This window comes from Lepus europaeus, chromosome 4 (genome assembly GCF_033115175.1).
Source record: "Lepus europaeus isolate LE1 chromosome 4, mLepTim1.pri, whole genome shotgun sequence".
Classification (NCBI taxonomy): domain Eukaryota; kingdom Metazoa; phylum Chordata; class Mammalia; order Lagomorpha; family Leporidae; genus Lepus; species Lepus europaeus.
Window position 1 is genome coordinate 147,716,715 of NC_084830.1, and position 20,919 is coordinate 147,737,633.

The 20,919-nt window shown below is 42.2% G+C and overlaps 1 protein-coding gene across 4 annotated transcripts in view; it reads right to left on the bottom strand.

The window, feature by feature from the left end:
* The window catches only part of LYRM7 (LYR motif containing 7), a 39,484-nt gene that overhangs the window by 11,176 nt on the left and 7,389 nt on the right, over window positions 1-20,919 (bottom strand). The window contains exons 2-5 of one of the 4 annotated variants that reach the window (XM_062189222.1): window positions 18,603-18,675; window positions 15,064-15,131; window positions 9,147-9,228; window positions 1,094-1,894 (exon numbers count right to left, since the gene is read on the bottom strand). In XM_062189222.1, the coding sequence (XP_062045206.1) occupies window positions 1,824-1,894; window positions 9,147-9,228; window positions 15,064-15,131; window positions 18,603-18,675 (294 nt within the window). In that variant the 3' untranslated portion in view covers window positions 1,094-1,823. Of the gene's footprint in view, window positions 1-1,093; window positions 1,895-9,146; window positions 9,229-15,063; window positions 15,135-18,602; window positions 18,676-20,919 lie in introns of those variants that run through there. The other 3 variants (XM_062189221.1, XM_062189220.1, XM_062189219.1) reach the window with 3 other exon arrangements.

The window sequence follows — 20,919 nt, forward strand, 5'->3', positions numbered from 1 at the left end:
GCCATCTTGTGATGGTTTCCCAGACATCCAGCAGGGAGCTGGATTGGAAGTGGAGCAGCTGGGACTCCAACAGGTGCCCATATAGGATACCAGCATTGTAGGCAGTGGCTTAACCTACAAAGCCACAATACCGGGTCCCCTGTAGTTAATCTTTTGACGGGTATAATCCACCTGATCCCAAAAGTATGAGGAAGCATTAAGGGTAGTCTCAGGTTTAATGTTTAAGTGTATTATGTCTAACTAATTTTATCTCCTAGAATTATTTGCAAAGATGATAATATCTGATATTTTGAATATCCAGTATGGGTAAACCAGTAAGTTTGCCATCAAAGAAAGCTTACATGGACAATCTTCAAATTTTCAAAGTTAAAAAACCCTGTTTCATCATGAGATGGGTGAATTCATCAGTGAATGAGATAAAACACACCGTTCACTGAGAAAACAGAATGAAAAGGAAGCAAAGATAAAAGAGAAACAAAAATATGAAACACGATCTTCTAGTTCCAAGCATTAGATGGTAGAAGGCCTGATCCTACAGTGATACTGACACTCTCAACAGGGAAGGGACATGTGTAAAGCGAAGTCATTTAAGTTTTATTAATGAAAAAGAGGAGAAAACAGACATATATTATATTTTCACAATGAAGTCTACCTGTGGTCTAAATACAGCTTACTCTACTAAGGCTGCATTATAAAGTTTAATCAAGAGCCATTTTTCTTATAAAAATGAGGATTGCTTTATAGTAATTCTGGGAGGTTTTTATATTTTACTTATTTGTCTTTGGAAGAGTGATAAAGAAAATGTCTTTACAAGAACACAAAGACACTGCCTATCTATAAAATGAAACAATACGATTATCTGTTACCTGCACAAATAACTACAGCTCTTTAGGAAACAGAAGCCTGTTTCAGTAGAGAGCTGTCACACACTATGATTTTTGATCAATTAAAAATTTGTGCGTATGGGCAGGAGGGAGGGTAAGGTGGGAAGAATCATTATGTTCCTAAATTTGTATATATAAAGTGAAGTTTGTTTACCTCAAATGAAAGGTTTCTAGGTAAAAACAAAAAACAATTTTTGTGGGGCTATACATCATTTTAATCTAATTTTTTAAATATTTATTTGAAAGTCAGAAGCACACAGAGAAAGAGAGGCACAGAGAGAGAGAGGTCTTCCATCCACTGGTCCACTCCCCAATTGGCCGCAACAGCTGGAGCTGCACCGAACCGAAGTCAGGAGTTTCTTCTGGGTCTCCCACGAGGGTGCAGGAGTCCCAAGGACTTGGGCCATCTTCTACTGCTTTCCCAGGCCACAGCAGAGAGCTTGATTGGAAGTGGAGCAGCCGGGACTCAAACCGGTGCCCATATGGGATGCAACACTGCAGGCGGCAGCCCCACCCGTTATGCCACAGCGCCGGCCCTAATCTAATAATTTAAACATAATCATTGTATTTCACAAGAGAGGAAAACTCACTAACTTGCCAAAACACTGCATTCTCAAATAGCTGTTGTAAGACCAAAATACTATTAAGGTAAAAAAAAAAAAAAATGCAATATGCCTCCTTAAGCATTTATTTTACTTTATACGGTTTGATTTTCAATGAAAATGAAATGCGTTCTTATCTAATGTTCTTTAGAAGTACTTATGTTCTGCAGTTCTCAGCAATGTCCTTTTAAAGTGAAATTTAATTATGAAGCTATTCTTTAATTCATCAGTTTTCAATATGTCAGTTCTGAGAAGAATGTCTGTACATCTAGGACTTCTGCCAGAGTTATCTATCTTAAAATTAAAAGGTACAAAGATTTGGTCCATCCTAAAAAATTCATTGCTTCTGAGTTGGTGCATCGCAATATGGCACATTTTCTAAAAGAAGGTCTTTCCTAGGGACCAATTCTGAAAGAAAAATAAGAAGAATAATTCAAGTTATTAAAACAGGTTAATCATGAGATTATAATTAAGTGCAAGTGTACTCATTTCCCCCTAAATTTTTTTTCAAACTTCTTTTTTTTAAAGATTTATTTATTTATTTGAAAGTCAGAGTTACACAGAGAGAGAAGAGGCAGAGAGAGACAGAGAAAGAGGTATTCCATCTGCTGGCTCACTCCCCAGTCGGCCTCAATGGTCGGAGCTGCGCCGATCGGAAGCCAGGAATTAGGAGCTTCTTCCAGGTCTCCCACTTGGGCCATCTTCTACTGCCTTACCAGGCCACAGCAGAGAGCTGGATAGGAAGTGGAACAGCCCGGCCTCTAACCGCCACCCACATGGGATGCCGGTGCTTCAGGCTAGGGCTTTAATCTGCTGTGCCATAGTGTCGGCCCCTTCCTCCTAAAATTTATAAAAGTAAAATACCTTGAGGTAAACCTTCCAAGGGTATTTTATTTCAGTTAACATTTAAATTAGAGTCCTTGATTCTAAATAGAGACAGTAAATGGGATTCTCATTTCAGATTATATAAAAACACAGGGGCAGGGCCAGTATTGTGGATTAATGGGTTAAGTATTGTGGCAATGGATTAAGCCTCTGCCTGCAACATCAGTATCCCATAGGAATGCTGGTTCAAGTCCCAGCTGCTCCACTTCTGATCCAGCTCCCTGCTAATGCTCCTGAGAAAGCAGCAGAAGACTGCCCAAGTACTTGGGCCCCTGCCACCCATGTAAGAGACCTGGATGGAGATCCAAATTCTTGCCTTTGGCTTGGTCTAGCTCCAGTTGCGGCTATTAGGGCAGTGAACCAACGAATGGAAGATTTCTCTCTCTCTCTCTCTCAACTCTTTTCTCTCTAATTCCACCTTTCAAATAAAATATGAATCTTAAAAAAAACAGAGGTAGGTGTTTGGCTCAGTGGTTTTTTTTGGTCTGTGTATGTTTTTCTTTGTCTCATTAAAGCAAAACATACGTAATCAACTTGATCTTTTATCATTTATTAAATTTAACTAATAAATTAAACAGAATTTAGATAAAATATATTATTGACTATCCAATTATCAATTTCTGAAGCTTAAAACTGTCAAATGGGGAGGCTGGGCACTGTGGAGCAGTGGTACAGTGGGTTAAGGGGCCATCTACAGTGCAGGCATCCCATATGGATATCGGTTCAAGTCCCGGCTGCTCCACTTCCCATCCAGCTCCCTGCTAATGCACCTGGGAAAGCAGCACAAGATGGCCCAACTCCTTGGACCCCTGCACCCAAGTAGGGACCCAGAAGAAGCTCTTGGCTCCGGCTGCTGCAGCCATTTGAGGGGTGAACCAGCAGATCGAAGATCTCTCTTCCTCCCTCCCCCCGCTTCCTCCATCCCTCTAATTCTGACTTACAAATAAATAAAATAAATTTAAAAAAGAACTGTCAAATGAGAAATCTGTTTACACTCCTTACTATAGAAAGAGAAAAAACACTCTCCTAATTTAAAGAGTCCAAATTTTAGAGGACAATTGTTGATAACCAAGGGTGTTTGAGCTGTCATACCAACTGGAGAATGTTACTGGAATTTCGTGGGCAGGAGCCAAGGATGCAAATCTGCGATGAATGTGTGGGACAGTCTGGCATGGTAAAAAAACGTTCTGTGCAAAAATGCCAATATGTCCTCACTGAGAAAAATCATTACACAAAAGACTGTTGAGTCCTAGGCATGATATCTTAATGAAGTCAAGAGAAAGATCTTAAGATTAAAAAAAAATGCTGAGGACATAAATGCTTCTCTGTGTTTTCTCCAGAAAAGCTAAACCCAGGTAAACTGTCATGATCCAAAAATGCTCACACAACATTCTATGAAATAACCTGCCTATATTATTTTTTTCCTCTATATTCTTCAAAACATCAAATATCACAGAAGTGAACCAAAAAAAGTGGTTCCGCAGGTAAAGTCACTGCTTGGGACACCCAGGGCCCATATCAGAGTACCTGGTTTGAGCTCTGGCTACTCTGCTTCCAATCCAACTACCTGCTAAAGCACATCCTGGGGGCCTGAAGTGCCGGCATCCCATGTGGATTCTGATTTGAGTCCTGGCTGCTACACTTCCCGTGCAGCTCTGGTCTAGCGCAAGTCCTGAATACCACTAACAACCCTGGCCTTTTTCCTCCTTTTCTGCTACACCCCATGTGTGATTTTGTTTTCACCAACAATGTCACATCACATCTGCACTGCACACAGAAAGGAGAGAGAGGAGAAAAGGGCAAAAGGAGAGCTTCAGTTTAGCCTATTTTTAACAGGAAAACAATGGCTTTTTTTTTTAACAACAATGCTTTCTTGGTTCCAGTAGACAGTTGCTTATGTAATCCAGAAAGATGTTATTGGCTCTAGGAAATTATCTTAATTTTTCTGCTTTGCAATGCTGCACCCTGAATATAATTTTTCAGCACCTGCACATTAATTACACAAGCAAAACTAGCCATCTTCTCATTTATGGAGTACATCCATTCACTTCCTGTCCCCTCAAGTCTCAGCCAGATTGAAATCAAAGATCTATAGATGATGTGCTAGCCCTTTTATCAGGTTCAGCTGTTGCTAACATGGTAGAGAACCTACTTGAGCTCAGTGAAAATAAACAAACATGATACAGGAATAAAAGCCTGAAATGAGAAACACACAGCATCACTGGTCTACAGAAAATCTAAAATTCTGCTGGACAAGTAGGACAAACACCTTTGCTTTAGTAAAGGAATAAATTCCTTGGATGGCTAACCTGGCAGTACTTAATTCTATTTGCTAGGAGACTCAAAGATCCTCCCTAGCGCCGGATTCTATCCCGGATGCCCCTCTTCCAGGCCAGCTCTCTGCTATGGCCTGGGAAGGCAGTGGAGGATGGCCCAAGTGCTTGGGCCCTGCACCCGCATGGGAGACCAGGAGAGGCACCTGGCTCCTGGCTTCAGATCAGCACAATGCGCCGGCCGCAGTGGCCATTGGAGGGTGAACCAATGGCAAAAAGGAAGACCTTTCTCTCTCTCTCACTATCCACTCTGCCTGTCAAAAAAAAAAAAAAAAAAAAAAAAAGATCCTCCCTAGTCCACTCTAGTCCTGGTTCTGTCCTCTGCAGGATTCTCCTTGTCTGGAGGTAGAGATGCTGGGCAAATGCCCTTCTTTGGAGCTCTGGAAACCTTCATGGTTCACTTGTTGGTATTTCAGGAGCTCAGGGATGGTCTCAACATTAAAGAGAGCTAGCCAAACTGTGATTTCTTGGTAATGCAATTTACTAAAATTTTTTTAACTAAAAATCTGCTTCCAGTCATTTCTATGTGCAAACTGCCACGAGCAAACAGCGTGACATTTTTTATTCATGAAGATTCTCATCTTTTGGTATAGCCTCTATGTTCTGCCCACTCCCTAATCCTTACTGGACAGATACTTCTTAAAGCAATGAAAAATAATCAGCTCTGGTAAGTAGGTCATATATCTGATATGAGAAAGTCTTGGGGCAATGATCTTATTTCATAGTGGAGCCTACTTGTACTGGCTTTGGTTTTAGTGGATATGGGCAACTGGCATTTTCAACTTTGCAAGGCTCTGAAGTATGGGACTCTTACTCAGACTTCAGAGTGTGGACAGAAGAGTGGTCCCCAGCAAAGTGATATTTCATTCTGTTTCTGCTTTGCAGATGCACTAGCTGAATCTGCATTCATTTTCTTTTGTAGTACTTTGCTGAAAGCAGGAAGAATTTTCCAGCATACACTAACATTCTGGCTATTTCTCTTATTCCTGTAGCCTCAGGTAGTACTCAGTCTATATTCCAAGAAATAAGAGGCACTGACTTCATAGTTTACCAGCTTGGAGCCTATAATGGTCAGGCCCATGATAATCACACTACCCTGTACCCTGACCTTCCCTTCAACTGATTTCACATTTTAGGTTGTATAATTTTCAGGAGCTCACTTCTGGGAAAAAGTTCTGTTGGTCTTAGTTATAAGCAACAGAATTGGACTCTGGCTGGTTAAGCAGAAAAGCCACTTAACAGGTCCTTGTCTAACGCATGGATTTGAGAGGCCCAAAGAACCAGGCAAGTTAGAGACTGAGATTCAGGAATGCTGACCAAACCAATGCACAGAACTGGCACAGTAATAGAAGTTAGCGTCCTCCACACAGCACTCGCAGAAACTGCCACCATTTTTGCCTTACAGAACACAAGATGCTGTATTTCAGATGTTGCCAGAAATTCAATTTTACTACACCCCCTTTTGCCACCACACCAATGCCACTTCTCTGTGAAGAAGCGGATCCTATAGCCGCTGATGCCATTCCTGCCAGAAAAGCAAATTCTGTGCCAAGCCTCTTTCCTCAAGTTTACTTACCAGTCTGGGTGACTGTGCTGAATTTTTATCAAATGTCCATACCTGAGCTGCAAAGGAAACTGAGGAACTGAATTTTCTAGGTTCTGTCCTTGGGATAGGGAAGTCATAAAGACTAAAATTCTCAAAACAAAGGAAGGAAATCCAAAAAGTGGTAAAGAACCACAAAACTGTCAAATAGCCATTACTCTATCTCTTCACTCAACGCACCTTATTAAGTAATGTCTGGAATTAAAAACACAGAATGGGCGAAGCAGAAGAGAGAATATCAGACTTAGAAGACAGAGAACAGGAAAGGAAACAGGCAAACCAAAGAAAAGAAGAAATTAGAAATCTAAAAAATATTGTTGGAATTAAAAACATACTCTACTCTTGAATTTTTCTGGTTTAATTAACAGCTGACACCTAGGCTAAATGCACCCAACTGTATTTAAATATTATGCATTATTTTCACTGTAATGTTGCTTTATTGATTACGAAAATCCTTGACTTTGCTTTCCACATTAGATCTAGGTATTAGAACATTACTTTATTGAAGCTGGAAGATCCTATTGAAGCTGGAAGATCCTTCATAAGCAACTATACTGAGATAATGTTTTATTTCCTTATTTAGGCCCCTGAAAAGCCTTATTACTCTGGTCACTTTAAATTTATCACTTAAAAGAATTTATTTATTTTTAAAGATTTATTTATTTACTTTGAAAGTCAGAATTACACAAAGAGAGAAGGAGAGTCAGAGAGAGAGAGAAAGAGAGAGGTCTTCCATCCACTGGTTCACTCCCCAGATGGCTGCAACAGCTGGAGCTGTGACGATCCAAAGCCAGGAGCCAAGAGCCTCCTCCAGGTCTCCCACATGGGTGCAGGGGCCAACGGGCTTGGGCCATCTTCCACTGCTTTCTCAGGCTATAGCAGAGAGCTGGATCAGAAGTGCAGCAGTCAGGCCTCGAACCAGCGCCCATAAGGGATGCCGGCACTGCAGGTGGCAGCCCTACCTGCTACGCCACAGCGCCAGCCCCTAAAAGAATCTTTTTAAAAGTAATTTTAAAAAACATATTAAAAGAATCTAATTTATTACATACTCAAGTTGGAGTTTTTGCTATTCCAGCTTCCTGCTAAAGTGTATCCTAGGAGGCAGCAGGTGATGGCTTAAGTAGCTGGCTCCCTGCCATTCATGTGGGAGATCCAATTAAGTTCTGGCTCCTGACTTCAGCCCTGCCCAGTTCTGGCGGTTGTGGGAATTTGGAGAGCAAATAGGAGGATAGGAGATCTCTCTCTGACTTTCAGATATTATACAGTAAAATAAATAAATAAATTTTAATGTAGAAGCAATATACTCTAAAATCATGGCAAATGGGATGTGTTTTTGGTGTAGGAATTAAGCTGCCACTTGAGATGCCTACGTCCCACATTAGAATGCCTGGCTCTGCTTTCAGTTCTAGCAACCTGTGACTGTGCACCCTGGGCGGTAGCAAATGACGGCTCACGTACTTCGGTCCCTGAAACCACCGTGTGAGAGCCAGATTGAGTTCTAGGCTCCTGGCTTTGGCCTGGCCCAGCCCTGGCTATTCTGAGCATTTGGAGAGTCAGCCAGTAGGTGGAAAATCTATCTCTGCCTTTCATATAAAATGAAAAGAAGTAAAAATCTAAAATAATTATTAAAATAGTAAACACATAAATAACAGCCATTTATTATCAGGTATTACATAACACACCTAAGTGTATGTACTATAGTTTTATATAACTGATGGTACAGAAGGTTTGTTTATACCAGTATAAGCAGAAACATGAGTAATGCCAAGGCTATGACATTATTAATACTGTAACATCACTATGCGGCAGGAATTTTTCAATTCCATTATAACCTAACGGGATTATGATTACGTTATGCAGTCTGATGTCAACCCAAACATTATGTGAACACAACCATACATACACTTTTCCCATCAAAAGGCACATACAGGAATGTTCATAAAATTATTCATTATAGTCCAAAACTGTGAACTACTCAAAGAAAAGGAGGATAAATTTCGCTGTTTAAACAATGTTCACAATAATGCTGCTACATACAACAATAAAGATGAATCTCACAAATACAATGTCAACAGAAAGAAGAGAGACAAAAATTGTCATCCTATATGAAACCACTGACCTAACGGTCAAATATTTCACTATATAAAGTTCATAATCTGTAGTGTTAAAAGTCAGGAGAGTGGTTATCTTTGTAGAGAAGTGGTGAAGAGCACAAAAGTATGAGGCACTGGCAAGGTTACACAGCTTGATGTGGATGTTGGTACTCAGGTATTACTGCTGTATTTCAATGGTTTACTTAAACAGCAAAGTCTTTCTAAAATTTTAAATGTCATCTTTTTTGTTGCTGTTACTGATGTCCCTAAGACACTGCATTGCATGAAAGTAAACTATAATGTGCAATGAGGTTGTGCTGAAGGCCCACCAGGAGACCTGAGGTAAAATGGAGGATACTCAATTATATGTCCTTTTCTTATAATTCCAATTCTGAATCAAAATAAGTAATTATAGAGTAAAAGATATAGAAATAGACTTTGTCTAGGGAAGTAGTAAACGATGCCAGAAAATTAAGACTCTAAAATAAATGATAAAAATAATCATATCATCACTCTAACTGCAGTTTTATAATATAACCAGGACTTAAGATAAAAATAAAGCAGGGAAAAAAGACAAATTATAAAAAAAGTTTTATAATTTAGCATCTTTATATTGTACCTATACATATGTATACAGTACATACTGTATTGTCTGGTAAAATAAAACTGTTTTATTAGGCATTAAAAGTTATAATTGTTCAATGTTTTAAAACATAAGGCAGTCAGAAACCATTTCTTTTACTTACTCAGTGTATTGTGGTCTGTATGAATACCTTGTATAACAGATGTTCTGAGTAACAATTCCACATCGGAACCTATTTTCATTAGCTGTTAAGAAAAGCAAACGAGTAGAATAAATCCTTTGAGTATTTTACATGAATATACTTTTCTGAAAACTATAGTTTTACTTTTGAAGTTATATTGCTTCTAACTTTCTGTAACTATCTGAGTGGTATAGAGATATCAGACATGCATATAGTTTTAACTTTTATCAATTCATGATTTACTCTTTTGTTAAAACTTGATTTTTAAATGTTTAAATGTACACTGTTGAGGGGAGATTAAATCTTCCTTTTATGCAGTTGGCTTTTCTGAACATTAGAGTACTGGATCAAGGAATACGAACATTTGGAATCCAGCTCTAACAGTAAGTGGATGGCTTTGTGTTAATTACCTACTCACTCTGAGTTTCAGACCTTGCCACAAGCAGGATGAACTGGACTAAACAACAACTTTCAAAGCAAGGGACCCTTGAGGACCTTGAGAACCTTTCAGGGAGCTGTATTTTCATAGGACCGTACAGCCTTTTGCATTTTTGAATTGTGAACAGAAGTAGAGCTTTCTTCATGGGAAGTATCACCCCCTCCTATTTTTTTTTTTTTTTTAATGTTAAAGTACCACTATGATAATTCAGACTTGGCTATTTGGTAGACATTTTCTTGAAAAGGAATAGAGTACGTCACTTCAAGGGGGAAAAAAAAAACAACCTAATAGACAGTATTTGCTGAAAATGATAAAATTTAAGCTTTAAAACAAAAATTGGAATTGTGGAGAACATGTATCTAACATGATTAGCTTTATAACTTCATAACACTTACAGATTCTTTTATGTTTTTAAGATTCTCCATGACACATTTTTATTCAAATACATAAAGACATATAAGGGTGCTCCAAAATATTGGGGAAAACAGAATTTAAAAATGTTTTAGAGCGGAGCCGGTGCTGTGTCTCATTTGGTTAATCCTCCGCCTGTGGCACCGGCATGCCAGATGGGTGGTGGGTTCTAGTCCCAGTTGCTCCTCTTCCAGTCCAGCTCTCTGCTGTGGCCCAGGAGGGCAGTGGAGGATGGCCCAAGCACTTGGGCCCCTGCATCCGCATGGGAGACCAGGAGGAGGCACCTGGCTTCGGATCGGTGCAGTGCCGGCCGTAGTGGCCATTTGGGGGTTGAACCAATGGAAGGAAGACCTTTCTCTCTGCCTCTCTCTCTCACTATCTATCTGTCAAATTAAAAACAAATATTCTAGAGCAAAAAATTTTGTCATCCATTCATAGCTTTTTTTTTTTTTTTGACAGGCAGAGTGGACAGTGAGAGAGAGAGACAGAGAGAAAGGTCTTCCTTTGCCGTTGGTTCACCCTCCAATGGCCGCCGCGGCCGGCGCACCATGCTGATCCGAAGGCAGGAGCCAGGTGCTTCTCCTGGTCTCCCATGGGGTGCAGGGCCCAAGCACTTGGGCCATCCTCCACTGCACTCCCAGGCCATAGCAGAGAGCTGGCCTGGAAGAGGGGCAACCGGGACAGAATCCGGCGCCCCAACCGGGACTAGAACCCAGTGTGCCGGCGCCGCAAGGCGGAGGATTAGCCTGTTGAGCCACGGCGCCGGCCCATAGCTTTTTTATAATATACATTTTCTATTAAACTTTCAAAGACACCCTATATACAAAAACATATTCATATATTTTGCCGTATCAATGAGTTTCTAACATGCTGTATTAAAAGCAGAATTCCTGTCTCAAAAGAATTTTTTCCTAAGACTTTTAACAATTAAAACAGAGGACAGTGGATGAATGAAGGGTAGACTCCTAAACCTTGCCCCTTTTTTTTTTGACAGGCAGATTTAGACAGTGAGAGAGAGAGAGAGAGAGAAAGGTCTTCCTTCCCTTGGTTCACCTTCCAAATGGCCACTACGGCCGGTGCTGCGCTGATCTTAAGCCAGGAGCCAGGTGCTTCTTTCCGGTCTCCCATGCGGGTGCAGGGCCCAAGCACTTGGGCCATCCTCTATTGCCTTCCTGGGCCACAGCAGAGAGCTGGAGTGGAAAAGGACCAACTGGAACAGAACCGGCGCCCCAACCAGGACTAGAACCCGGGGTGCCGGTGCTGCCGGCGGAGGATTAGCCTATTGAGCCGCGGTGCCGGCCAACCTTGCCCATTTGACCTCCCTCTCAGCTTCCTGCAGCTGGAAATAACTTGGTTGAACTCTATTTTGCATAGGACACTGATTAAAAAAGTCACTGCTTTAGGCTGCATTTTTCTTCTCCTGGCCAGTGTGACAGGGTAGTACACATTCATGAAGCACATATTTGCTGAGCACCTCCTGTGTGCAGCACACATAGTGGAACTTACATCCTAGCAGGAAAGACCAATAGTAAACAAAAACAGAGGGGCTGGCACGGTGGCATAGTGAGTAAAGCCACTGCCTGCCCTTCAGTGCTGGTATCCCATATGGGTGCCGGTTCGAGACCCAGCTGCTCTATTTCCTACCCAGCCCTCTGCTATGGCTTGGGAAAGCAGTAGAAGATGGCCCAAGTGCTTGGGCCCCTGTACCCACGTGGGAGACCCGGAAGAAGCTCCTGGCTCCTGTCTTCAGACTGGCCTAGCTCCGACTGTTGCGGCCATTTGGGTAGTAAACCAGCTGATAGAAGACCTCCTTCTCTCTCTCTGCCTCTGCCTCTCTGTAACTCTGCCTTTCAAATAAATAAATAATTTTTTAAAATCTATTAGTCCAATAAATGAAACTTTGAGGGCAGCTGAGAAAACAACAACCTTCAAAGGGTACTGACATTGCAGGAGGGTATATGGCTGAAACTGAGGTGGGAAAGGAACAGGGGTCACGTGACATGTAGGTCATGGCAGGCACTTTGCTTTTTTTTTGGCTGGGAGGAGCTATCAGGGTTGCAAAGAGAAGAGCAATGGAAGGTGCCTTTCTTAATGGGTTCACCCTGACTTTAAAAGTACGGAGAATAGACTTGGGGAAGAGGGGTTGAAACCGGAAACAGACTGTTCTAACAATCCAGGGAGAGATGATGGTGGCTTGGACTGAGAGATAATGAGGAGAAGGTGAAAAGCAGTTGAATTCTATGTTTTAAAGGTTAAGGCAACAGGATTTGCTAATGATTGTGCTTAAGAGTGAGAAGACAGCAGTCAACAGGGAAAGCACAAGTTCTTTATCCTGCTCATCTAAAGGAGATAGCAGCCTTTAACTGACATGGAGAAGGCTATGAGAACAAAACCTCACTTCCTGATACCTGGGAGGGAGCTTGGAAGGCTGGACAGGGGGCTTCCTCACCTACTGGAGGTACATAAAGAAAGAGTCAATGGGGTGGCACAGTAGGTTAATCCTCCGCCTGTGGCGCCAGCATCCCATATGGGCGCCGGTTCAAATCCCGCCTGCTCCTCTTCCATTCCAGCTCTCTGCTGTGGCCCGGGAAGGCAGTGTAGGACAGCCCAGGTGCTTGGGCCCTGCACCCACATGGGAGACTGGGAAGAAGCACCTGGCTCCTGGCTTCGGATCACTGCAGCTGTGGCTGTAGAGGCCATTTGGGGAGTGAACCAATGGAAGGAAGACCTTTCTCTCTCTTTCTCTCATTGTCTGTAACTCTACTTCTCAAATAAATAAATAAAATCTTCATAAAAAGAAAGAGTTAAGTCCTACATAGAACTAAGGCTGGAAACAAGGTTAGTTATGATCACTTATGATCAAGGGGTTATGGGAGAGCAGAGACTATGAGTAGGAGGTAGTCTGTAAGAATCCTGGAGCACAAAATAAAACAAAAAACACCCGAAGGTTTAACAGATAATGGAGTTCCACACTGCAACTAACCTTTTTTTTGACAGGCAGAGTGGACAGTGAGAGAGAGACAGAGAGAACGGTCTTCCTTCCGTTGGTTCACCCCCCAAATGGCCACTACGGCCGGCGCTGCGCCGATCCGAAGCCAGGAGCCAGGTGCTTCCTCCTGGTCTCCCATGCGGGTGCAGGGCCCAAGCACCTGGGCCATCCTCCACTGCCCTCCTGGGCCACAGAAGAGAACTGGTATGGAAGAGGAGCAACTGGGCAGAATCTGGCGCCCTGACCAGGACTAGAACCCGGGGTGCCGGTGCTACAGGCAGAGGATTAGCCTAGTGAGCCACGGCACTGGCCTGCAACTAACCTTTAAGACATTGTCACTTGTTGTTGTTGTAGTATAGTGTCAAAGAATACCCACAATTATCTGAAAAGCCTATTAAGCACTTCCACCCTTTTCCAATTATTTGCTGAGATGAGGCTGGATTTCCTTTATATATTTCAACATAAAAATCATATCAAACCAGACTAAGAAGTAGATATGAGAATTTAATTGATTCTTATTAAGTAAAACATTAAAGAGATTAGCAACAATGCCACTCTTCCCACTAATTTTCTTTTAGAAAATATAGTTGTTTCTCATAAATATTATGCTATTTGTTTTTAAAAATGGGCTTATTATTGCTATTTTAAAGTAAGTTCATATATATTTAACAAATTCTCAGTTCAAATCTAGTACGATAAATACTGGCAGAAGCAGAGCCTTCTGGAGCCCTCAGTTTTTAAGAGTAAAGGTGTCTCAGGATCACGAAGCATCAGCACTGCTAGCCTGCAGGATGTTTAAGATTTCTTTTGGTACCAAGACTTCATTAACCCTCTAATACATGGAATGTAGTTATCTAGAAACTAATCCATCTGTAAATCTTGCAGAATTGCAAAAATACAAAATATACATGAGTAGATGATAATATATACTTTTTAGATTATTTGTTATATTAATGCCCAATAAGTAAAATCAACTCGGGATACTTCAGTTCATTTTCCCAGTTCCACTGATATAAACAGACATCAAACAAAAATCTTCAATAAAAATTCAAAATTTAAAACTAAGTACCAACTTGTTATTAAACAGGGTACTGCACAGGAAATAGTACCAACTTCCTTATACACCTTTTAACTTTTCTTCTAGTCATGATTTATCATTTGAAAATTATAGTTAAGCAAAAATATTTTCTTTTTGTCATTAAGTTATACAGATGGAAATAAGTAAGCTATCATTTTGTTTCATTAAGCTCAATTTATTATAGTTATTTACTATTTCAAAAATAGTATTATATTCTATTAAATACAAATTCATTTTTATAAGATTTTTTTCATATGCAGAAATTCTATAAAACATGAAAGAATTTCTATTTGTACCTTCCTTTTTACAAACCATTTCTTGGAATCATAACTACCTCTGCAGGTAACTTTCCATTTTTTGTTTTCTTCCTATGGATCCTTTCCCTACCCTTATAAAAAGTTAAGACACAGGAAACTCAGACAATGTCTATTTGCTAGAATACATAATGGCACATTTTTTCAATCAATATGTATTAGAACTGTTAGGGTGCTCACAGGTTAGTGTCATAGTGTCTTTAATTACAGCAAGCAACTAACACAGAACTCAAACAACGAAAAGTTCGGAAACTGTGGCTGTTTATTACCCTTGCCCAGATAGGAACTGGGACTCAAACTGCTTGGATGAGATAAAAGAGAGGTTCCTTTGCAGTTCTGAGTTACTACAATTCAATCTCCTTGTTTGAGTCACTTGCCTCAGGTGAAGAAAGATTTTCGGTGGGTTTTGGGGTTGGTTCAGATGCTCCTGCTATGACCATGGCTATTTCTATGTTCTTTTCACTGGGCAACTTGCTGTCTTGGGAGTATGGTCAGAGGTCCTGAGGAGGTGCGCCACACCAAACAAGTGAAGGCTACCTACAGCTGTGATGGCTTTAACTAGCAATTAGTGGGTTTCATTTTACATCAGCCCTCCATTTTTATCACTTCCTCTATGCCAAGAGAATTTGTAATAGCTTTATTATAACTGAAAAATGCAACTACTGTACCTCTTCTATTTTCTTGGGAGAAGTCTCACTTTTATGACTTTTGAATTCTTCATTTATCTTTATTCTGGCTGCTGGAGAGAGAAACATATTTATTAGCTTTTCTAATTTATAATTCTGGTTCTAATAATTTACATGTTATTTATTATGATAGTATAGGAAACGGTTTTGCCTCCATGTAAAACAAAGCATAGGAATAAGAATTTGGGGTGATGGTTCAAGTCTCAGTTATTCTGCTTCCAATCCAGCTTCCTGCTAACGCATACCCTGGAAAAGCAGCAGATGATATCTCAAGTTCTCAGGTCCCTGCCACCCTTCTTTTTTTTTACAGGCAGAGTGGACAGTGAGAGAGAGAGACAGAGAGAAAGGTCTTCCTTTGCGTTGGTTCACCCCACAGTGGCCGCTGCCGCCGGCATACCACACTGATCCGAAGCTAGGAGCCAGGTGCTTCTCCTGGTCTCCCATGCGGGTGCAGGGCCCAAGGACATGGGCCATCCTCCACTGCGCTCCTGGGCCACAGCAGAGAGCTAGACAGGAAGAGGAGCGACCAGGACAGAATCCGGAGCCCGGACTGGGAAAAGAACCCAGTGTGCCGGCACCGCAGGCGGAGGATTAGCCTATTGAGCCACGGCGCCGGCCAGGTCCCTGCTACCCATGTGAAGACCAGGATGAAATTCTATGCTCCTGGCTTTCATCTGGCCCAGCCCTGGCTGTTGTGGGGATTTGGGGAGTGAACCAGAGGATGGAAGAGATCCCTCTCGCTCTCTTTCTGCCTTTCAAGTAACGGAAAACAAAAACAAAAACAATCCCACCAGCACAAAAAACAAAATAAAAATTTATTAAGGAAGTCTCTGGGAGAGTTTTGACAGGCTGGCAAATTTGCAAATAAACCTAACAGAAACTTTTGCACTCTAAAACTTATGGCTTCATCTGTGGACCTATAGCTAAAGGATTCTAATAAAACCAATTCAATGCTTGATTTCTATAAATCCAAGGATTTGGATTAAAATGCCTTTTTTTTTTTTTTCTTGACAGGCAGTTAGACAGTGAGAGAGAGACAGAGAGAAAGGTCTTCCTTCCATTGGTTCACTCCCCTAAATGGCCGCTACCCATACACACAAACATTAAAATAAAAATCACAGAAAACAGGAAACATAATTTTGAGTGTTTTGGCTGAAAAGTAGAATGAGTGATAAATCAAACTCTTATTCACATATGTCACTGAGATGTTGGTAACATTACAGCAGTGTGACTGAGTCCAATCTGACCTTATTGTGCTGACTGAGCATTTAATGGAACAATTCACACAAAGTATAAAGTATGTATATATAAAGTATAATAAAAGTGCAGTACATGTTAACTGTTCTTAATATGTATTTATCTTAAAAAATTTAAAGCAAAAAAATATACCATGCTGATGGAGAACAGCAATAGCCATAAACCTTCTGTCCAGATATGTTAGAAGGTGAAAACTTTGGGGGCTGGCGCTGTGGCTCAACAGGCTAATCCTCTGCCTTGCGGCGCCGGCACACCGGGTTCTAGTCCTGGTCGGGGTGCCGGATTCTGTCCCGGTTGCCCCTCTTCTAGGCCAGCTCTCTGCTATGGCCCAGGAAGGCAGTGGAGGATGGCCCAAGTCCTTGGGCCCTGCACCCCATGGGAGACCAGAAGAAGCACCTGGCTCCTGCCTTCGGATCAGTGCGGTGCACCGGTCGCAGCGGTCATTGGAGGGTGAACCAACGGCAAAGGAAGACCTTTCTGTCTGTCTCTCTCTCTCACTGTCCACTCTGCCTGTCAAAAAAAAAAAGAAAAAAAAGAAAACTTTGGGCTTCATATCAGACTGCTTAGGATAAATCTCAGCTCCACCTCTTCCTAAATATGATGGGGGCAAATCTTTTTTTTTTTTTTTTTTTTTTTTTTTTTTGACAGAGTGGATAGTGAGAGAGAGACAGAGAGACAGAGAGAAAGGTCTTCCTTTTTGCCGTTGGTTCACCCTCCAATGGCCGCTGCGGCCGGCGCACCACGCTGATCCGAAGCCAGGAGCCAGGTGCTTTTCCTGGTCTCCCATGCGGGTGCAGGGCCCAAGCACTTGGGCCATCCTCCACTGCCTTCCCGGGCCACAGCAGAGAGCTGGCCTGGAAGAGGGGCAACCGGGATAGAATCCGGCACCCCAACAGGGACTAGAACCCGGTGTGCCGGTGCCACAAGGCGGAGGATTAGCCTGTTAAGCCATGGCGCCGGCCGGGGGCAAATCTTTTCATGTTTTGTCAGTTTTTTTCATCTGAAGAAGTAGGATTATAATTGTAACCACCTCACACAGAGCCATTATGAAAATTAAATCAAGAACTCATATTAAGTACACATAAAATGGTATATATACTAAAATATTTAAATTATTTTAGGTGAATTACAGAAACTGAATCCCTAGGGGGCAATGGGACATTTTACCCCAGTGTTCTGTTAAGGGGGTTTACCAGTACATGAGGAGGAGACTGAACATGACTAACACAAAAAACTTAACGTTTAGAGCTGTGACTTCCACTTGACAGACGCTACTTAAACCAGCGGAGAGAGTGAATTTGGAATCAGTTGGGACGTTCTCTTTCACAGCTGCTGTGACTTGCAGGCTAATAAACAGCATAACAATATATGGTAGCATGTGGCTCTAGAAAATGTGAAATTTGATTACATAATGGAGGAATGGTGTAGCGTTAGGGAATCATTTTTCTGCCAAGGGCCATTTTGATTTATTTACAACATTTGTGGGTCATACAAAATTATCAACTTAAAATTAGCCTGCTGCAGATTTATTAAATTTTTAGTCCCACTAGCGGCTGCCTTGGCAGGACCACACCAAATGATTATTTGGGCCTTTTACAGCCTGTAGGCTGGACGTTCCCCACCTCAGAAAAGCTTGAACAAAGCAATGGAGAACAGTAAAATTCTTGTTCATTTTTGCTGATTCTTTATGAAAACTTGATCTTTAAAAATTTTCTTTTTGGGGGGCTGGCGCTGTGGAGTGGCGGGTAAAGCCGCCACCTGCAGTGCCGGCATCCCATATGGGTGCCAGTTCCTGTCCCAGCTGCTCCTCTTCTGATCCAGCTCTCTGCTGTGGCCTGGGAAAGCAGTGTAAGATGGCCCAAGTCCTTGGGTCCTTGCACCCGCGTGGGAGACCCAGAAGAATTTCCTGGCTCCTGGCTTCAGATTGGTGCAGCTCTGGCCATTGCGGCCATCTGGAGAGTGAACCAGCGGACGGAAGACCTCTCTGTCTCTCTGTTTCTCTGTCTCTCTCTCTCTCTGCCTCTTCTCTCTCTGTGTAACTCTTTCAAATAAATAAATAAATCTTTTTTTAAAAAAAAGTCCTTTTCTAACTAGATATTCCTCAAAGAAGTGTCATGGAAATGAATCTTTAAAACACATCACTAAAGGAAGAACAGTGAAGGTCACTCCCTGAGAAGGGTCTTGACCATATAGGGTCTTGAGGATAGATTAGCAGCCATGTAAAGAATGGACTTGCTTCCAATGGTAAGAAAAAGTACACTTGCCTTCTAATGCTCTGGCATCATTTTTAAAAACTTGTTGTCTGGTCCTGTGCAGTGTTTTAAAAAGCTGCAAAACCTGTAAAGAAAAATCGGAATTTGGGTCTCACCTCCAAAGAAAAAAATTCACAGTTTACCTAACTGTGTTACAAAGATTATACAGGATTATTTTTCTGTTGTTTCTGAGAAGATTTTTTCAAAATAGCTGGTGAAAAACAGGGCTTGACAAAATAACTTTCCCTTGTTATTTGTCTTTAAATTAAAAACTACTTGCTTTACTTTTAAAAATTACACAAAGTTCTCAAAAAGTTAAGAATAGGGGACAGGCAGTGGGATACAGCGGTTGGAGTATCATTTGAAATACCTGCAGCTCATATTGGAATGCTGGTTCTAGTCCCGGCAACTTCTGATCCTGATTCCTGCTTATGAATTCAGGAGGCAGTAGATGACAGTTCATGTGCTTGGGCCCCTGCCACCCACATGGGAGACCAAGAGGGAGTTTCAGGCTCCTGGCTTAGGCCTGGCACAACCCTGGCAGCCATCTGAGGAGTGAACCAGCAGATGGAGGATCTGTCTCCATTTCCTTGCTGTTCAAGTGGATGAACACAAACAAACATTTTAAAAGAAGTTCACAGCCGGTGCTGTGGCGTTGTGGGATAAGGCTCTGGCTGCGGTGCCAGCATCCCATATGGGCACCAGTTCTAGTCCTGGCTGCTCCTCTTCTCATCCAGCTCTCTGATATGACCCGGGAAAGCAATAGAAGATGGCCCAAGTCCTTGGGCTCCCACACCTGTGTGGGAGACCCGTTAAAAGCTCCCGGCTCCTGGCTTCGGATTGGATCAGCTCTGGCCATTGCAGCCATTTGGGGAGTTAATCAGAAGATGGAAGACTCTGTCTCTCCCTCTGTTTGTAACTCTTCCTCTAAAATAAATAAAATCTTTTAAAAAATGTATCAACTGGGGGCAGGCATTTAGCCCAGTGGCTAAAATGCCACTGTCTCACATTTTAGTGCCAACACCAGCTGAAGCTACTAATTCCAGTCATCTGCTATGCAGACCCTGGGAACTAAAAGGTGACTTGCTCATGTGAGCAGGTTCCTGACACTCTGGGGTGAGCTCCCAACTCCCACCTTCGGTTCAACACTCCCCAGGCGGGAAAGCATTACGAGTCAGCCAGCAAATGGGAGCTCCTTCCCTCTGCCTCTCAAGTAAGTTAAACAACAATAAAAACAAAAATCCTAAGAGATATTTTATCTCATCTGAAGCAAAGCCCAGTTCTCAAGTCAAAAGATGCATGTCCACTTTGCCTATAACTGAATTGAGACATGCTTCTTGAAAAGTTTGCAATCCTCTTGCCAGAGACCATTCTTCCAAAATAGCCAACTTTACCAGGCTACAGTAGTCTCTTTACTTTTCCTTCCTTCCTTCCTTTCTTTTTCTCTCTCTCCTTCCTCCCTCCCCCCTCCCCCCCTTATTTGACAGAGTTACACAGAGAGACAGAAAGGTCTTCCTTCCTTCCTTCACCCCAGAAATGGCCGCTACGGCTGGAGCTACGCCAATCCAAAGCCAGGAGCCAGGTGCTTCTCCTGGTCTCCCATGCGGGTGCAAGGCCCAAGCACTTGGGCCATCCTCCACTGCCTTCCCGGGGCCACAGTAGAGAGCTGGACTGGAAGGGGAGCAACTGGGACTAGAACCCAGCGCTCATATGGGATGCTGGCGCCAAAGGCGGAGGATTAACCAAGTGAGCCATGGCGCTGCACCGGCCCTGTCTCATCTTTTTTTAAAATTTTAATTTTATTTGAAAGGTAGAGAGACAAAGAAAATTCTATCCGGTTCACTCCCCACACGCCTTCAATAGCCAAGGCTATGTCAGGGTGAATTGAGGGGCCCAGAATTCCATCCAGTCTCCCATGTGGGTGGCAGGGCCCAAGTACTTGAGACATCATCTGTTGCCTTGAGTGAGCCTGAGCAGGAGGCTAGATCAGAAATGAGGAGCTGGGATTCAACCTGACACTCAGAGATGGGATGCAGGTATCCCATACAACAACGGAGCTGCTCTGCCAAATGCCTACCCCTGATCTTTCTTAATATATTGAGGCTTTCACCTTCTCTTAAAATAATACAAACACAAAATCAGGAATTTATTATATTTTAAGAGACCCCAAAAGGAAGTTTCTAACAATTTAGGCAAGTCTGATTGCGAGTTCTCAAAAGCAAAGAGGAAAGCTGAGATCCAAGAACACGCTGAGTGTGTGTGGGAACAAATGGAGAGAACAGAGTCTGGAATTTCTGCAGAAGACAGGTTGTGAAGAGGCTTTAGCGAA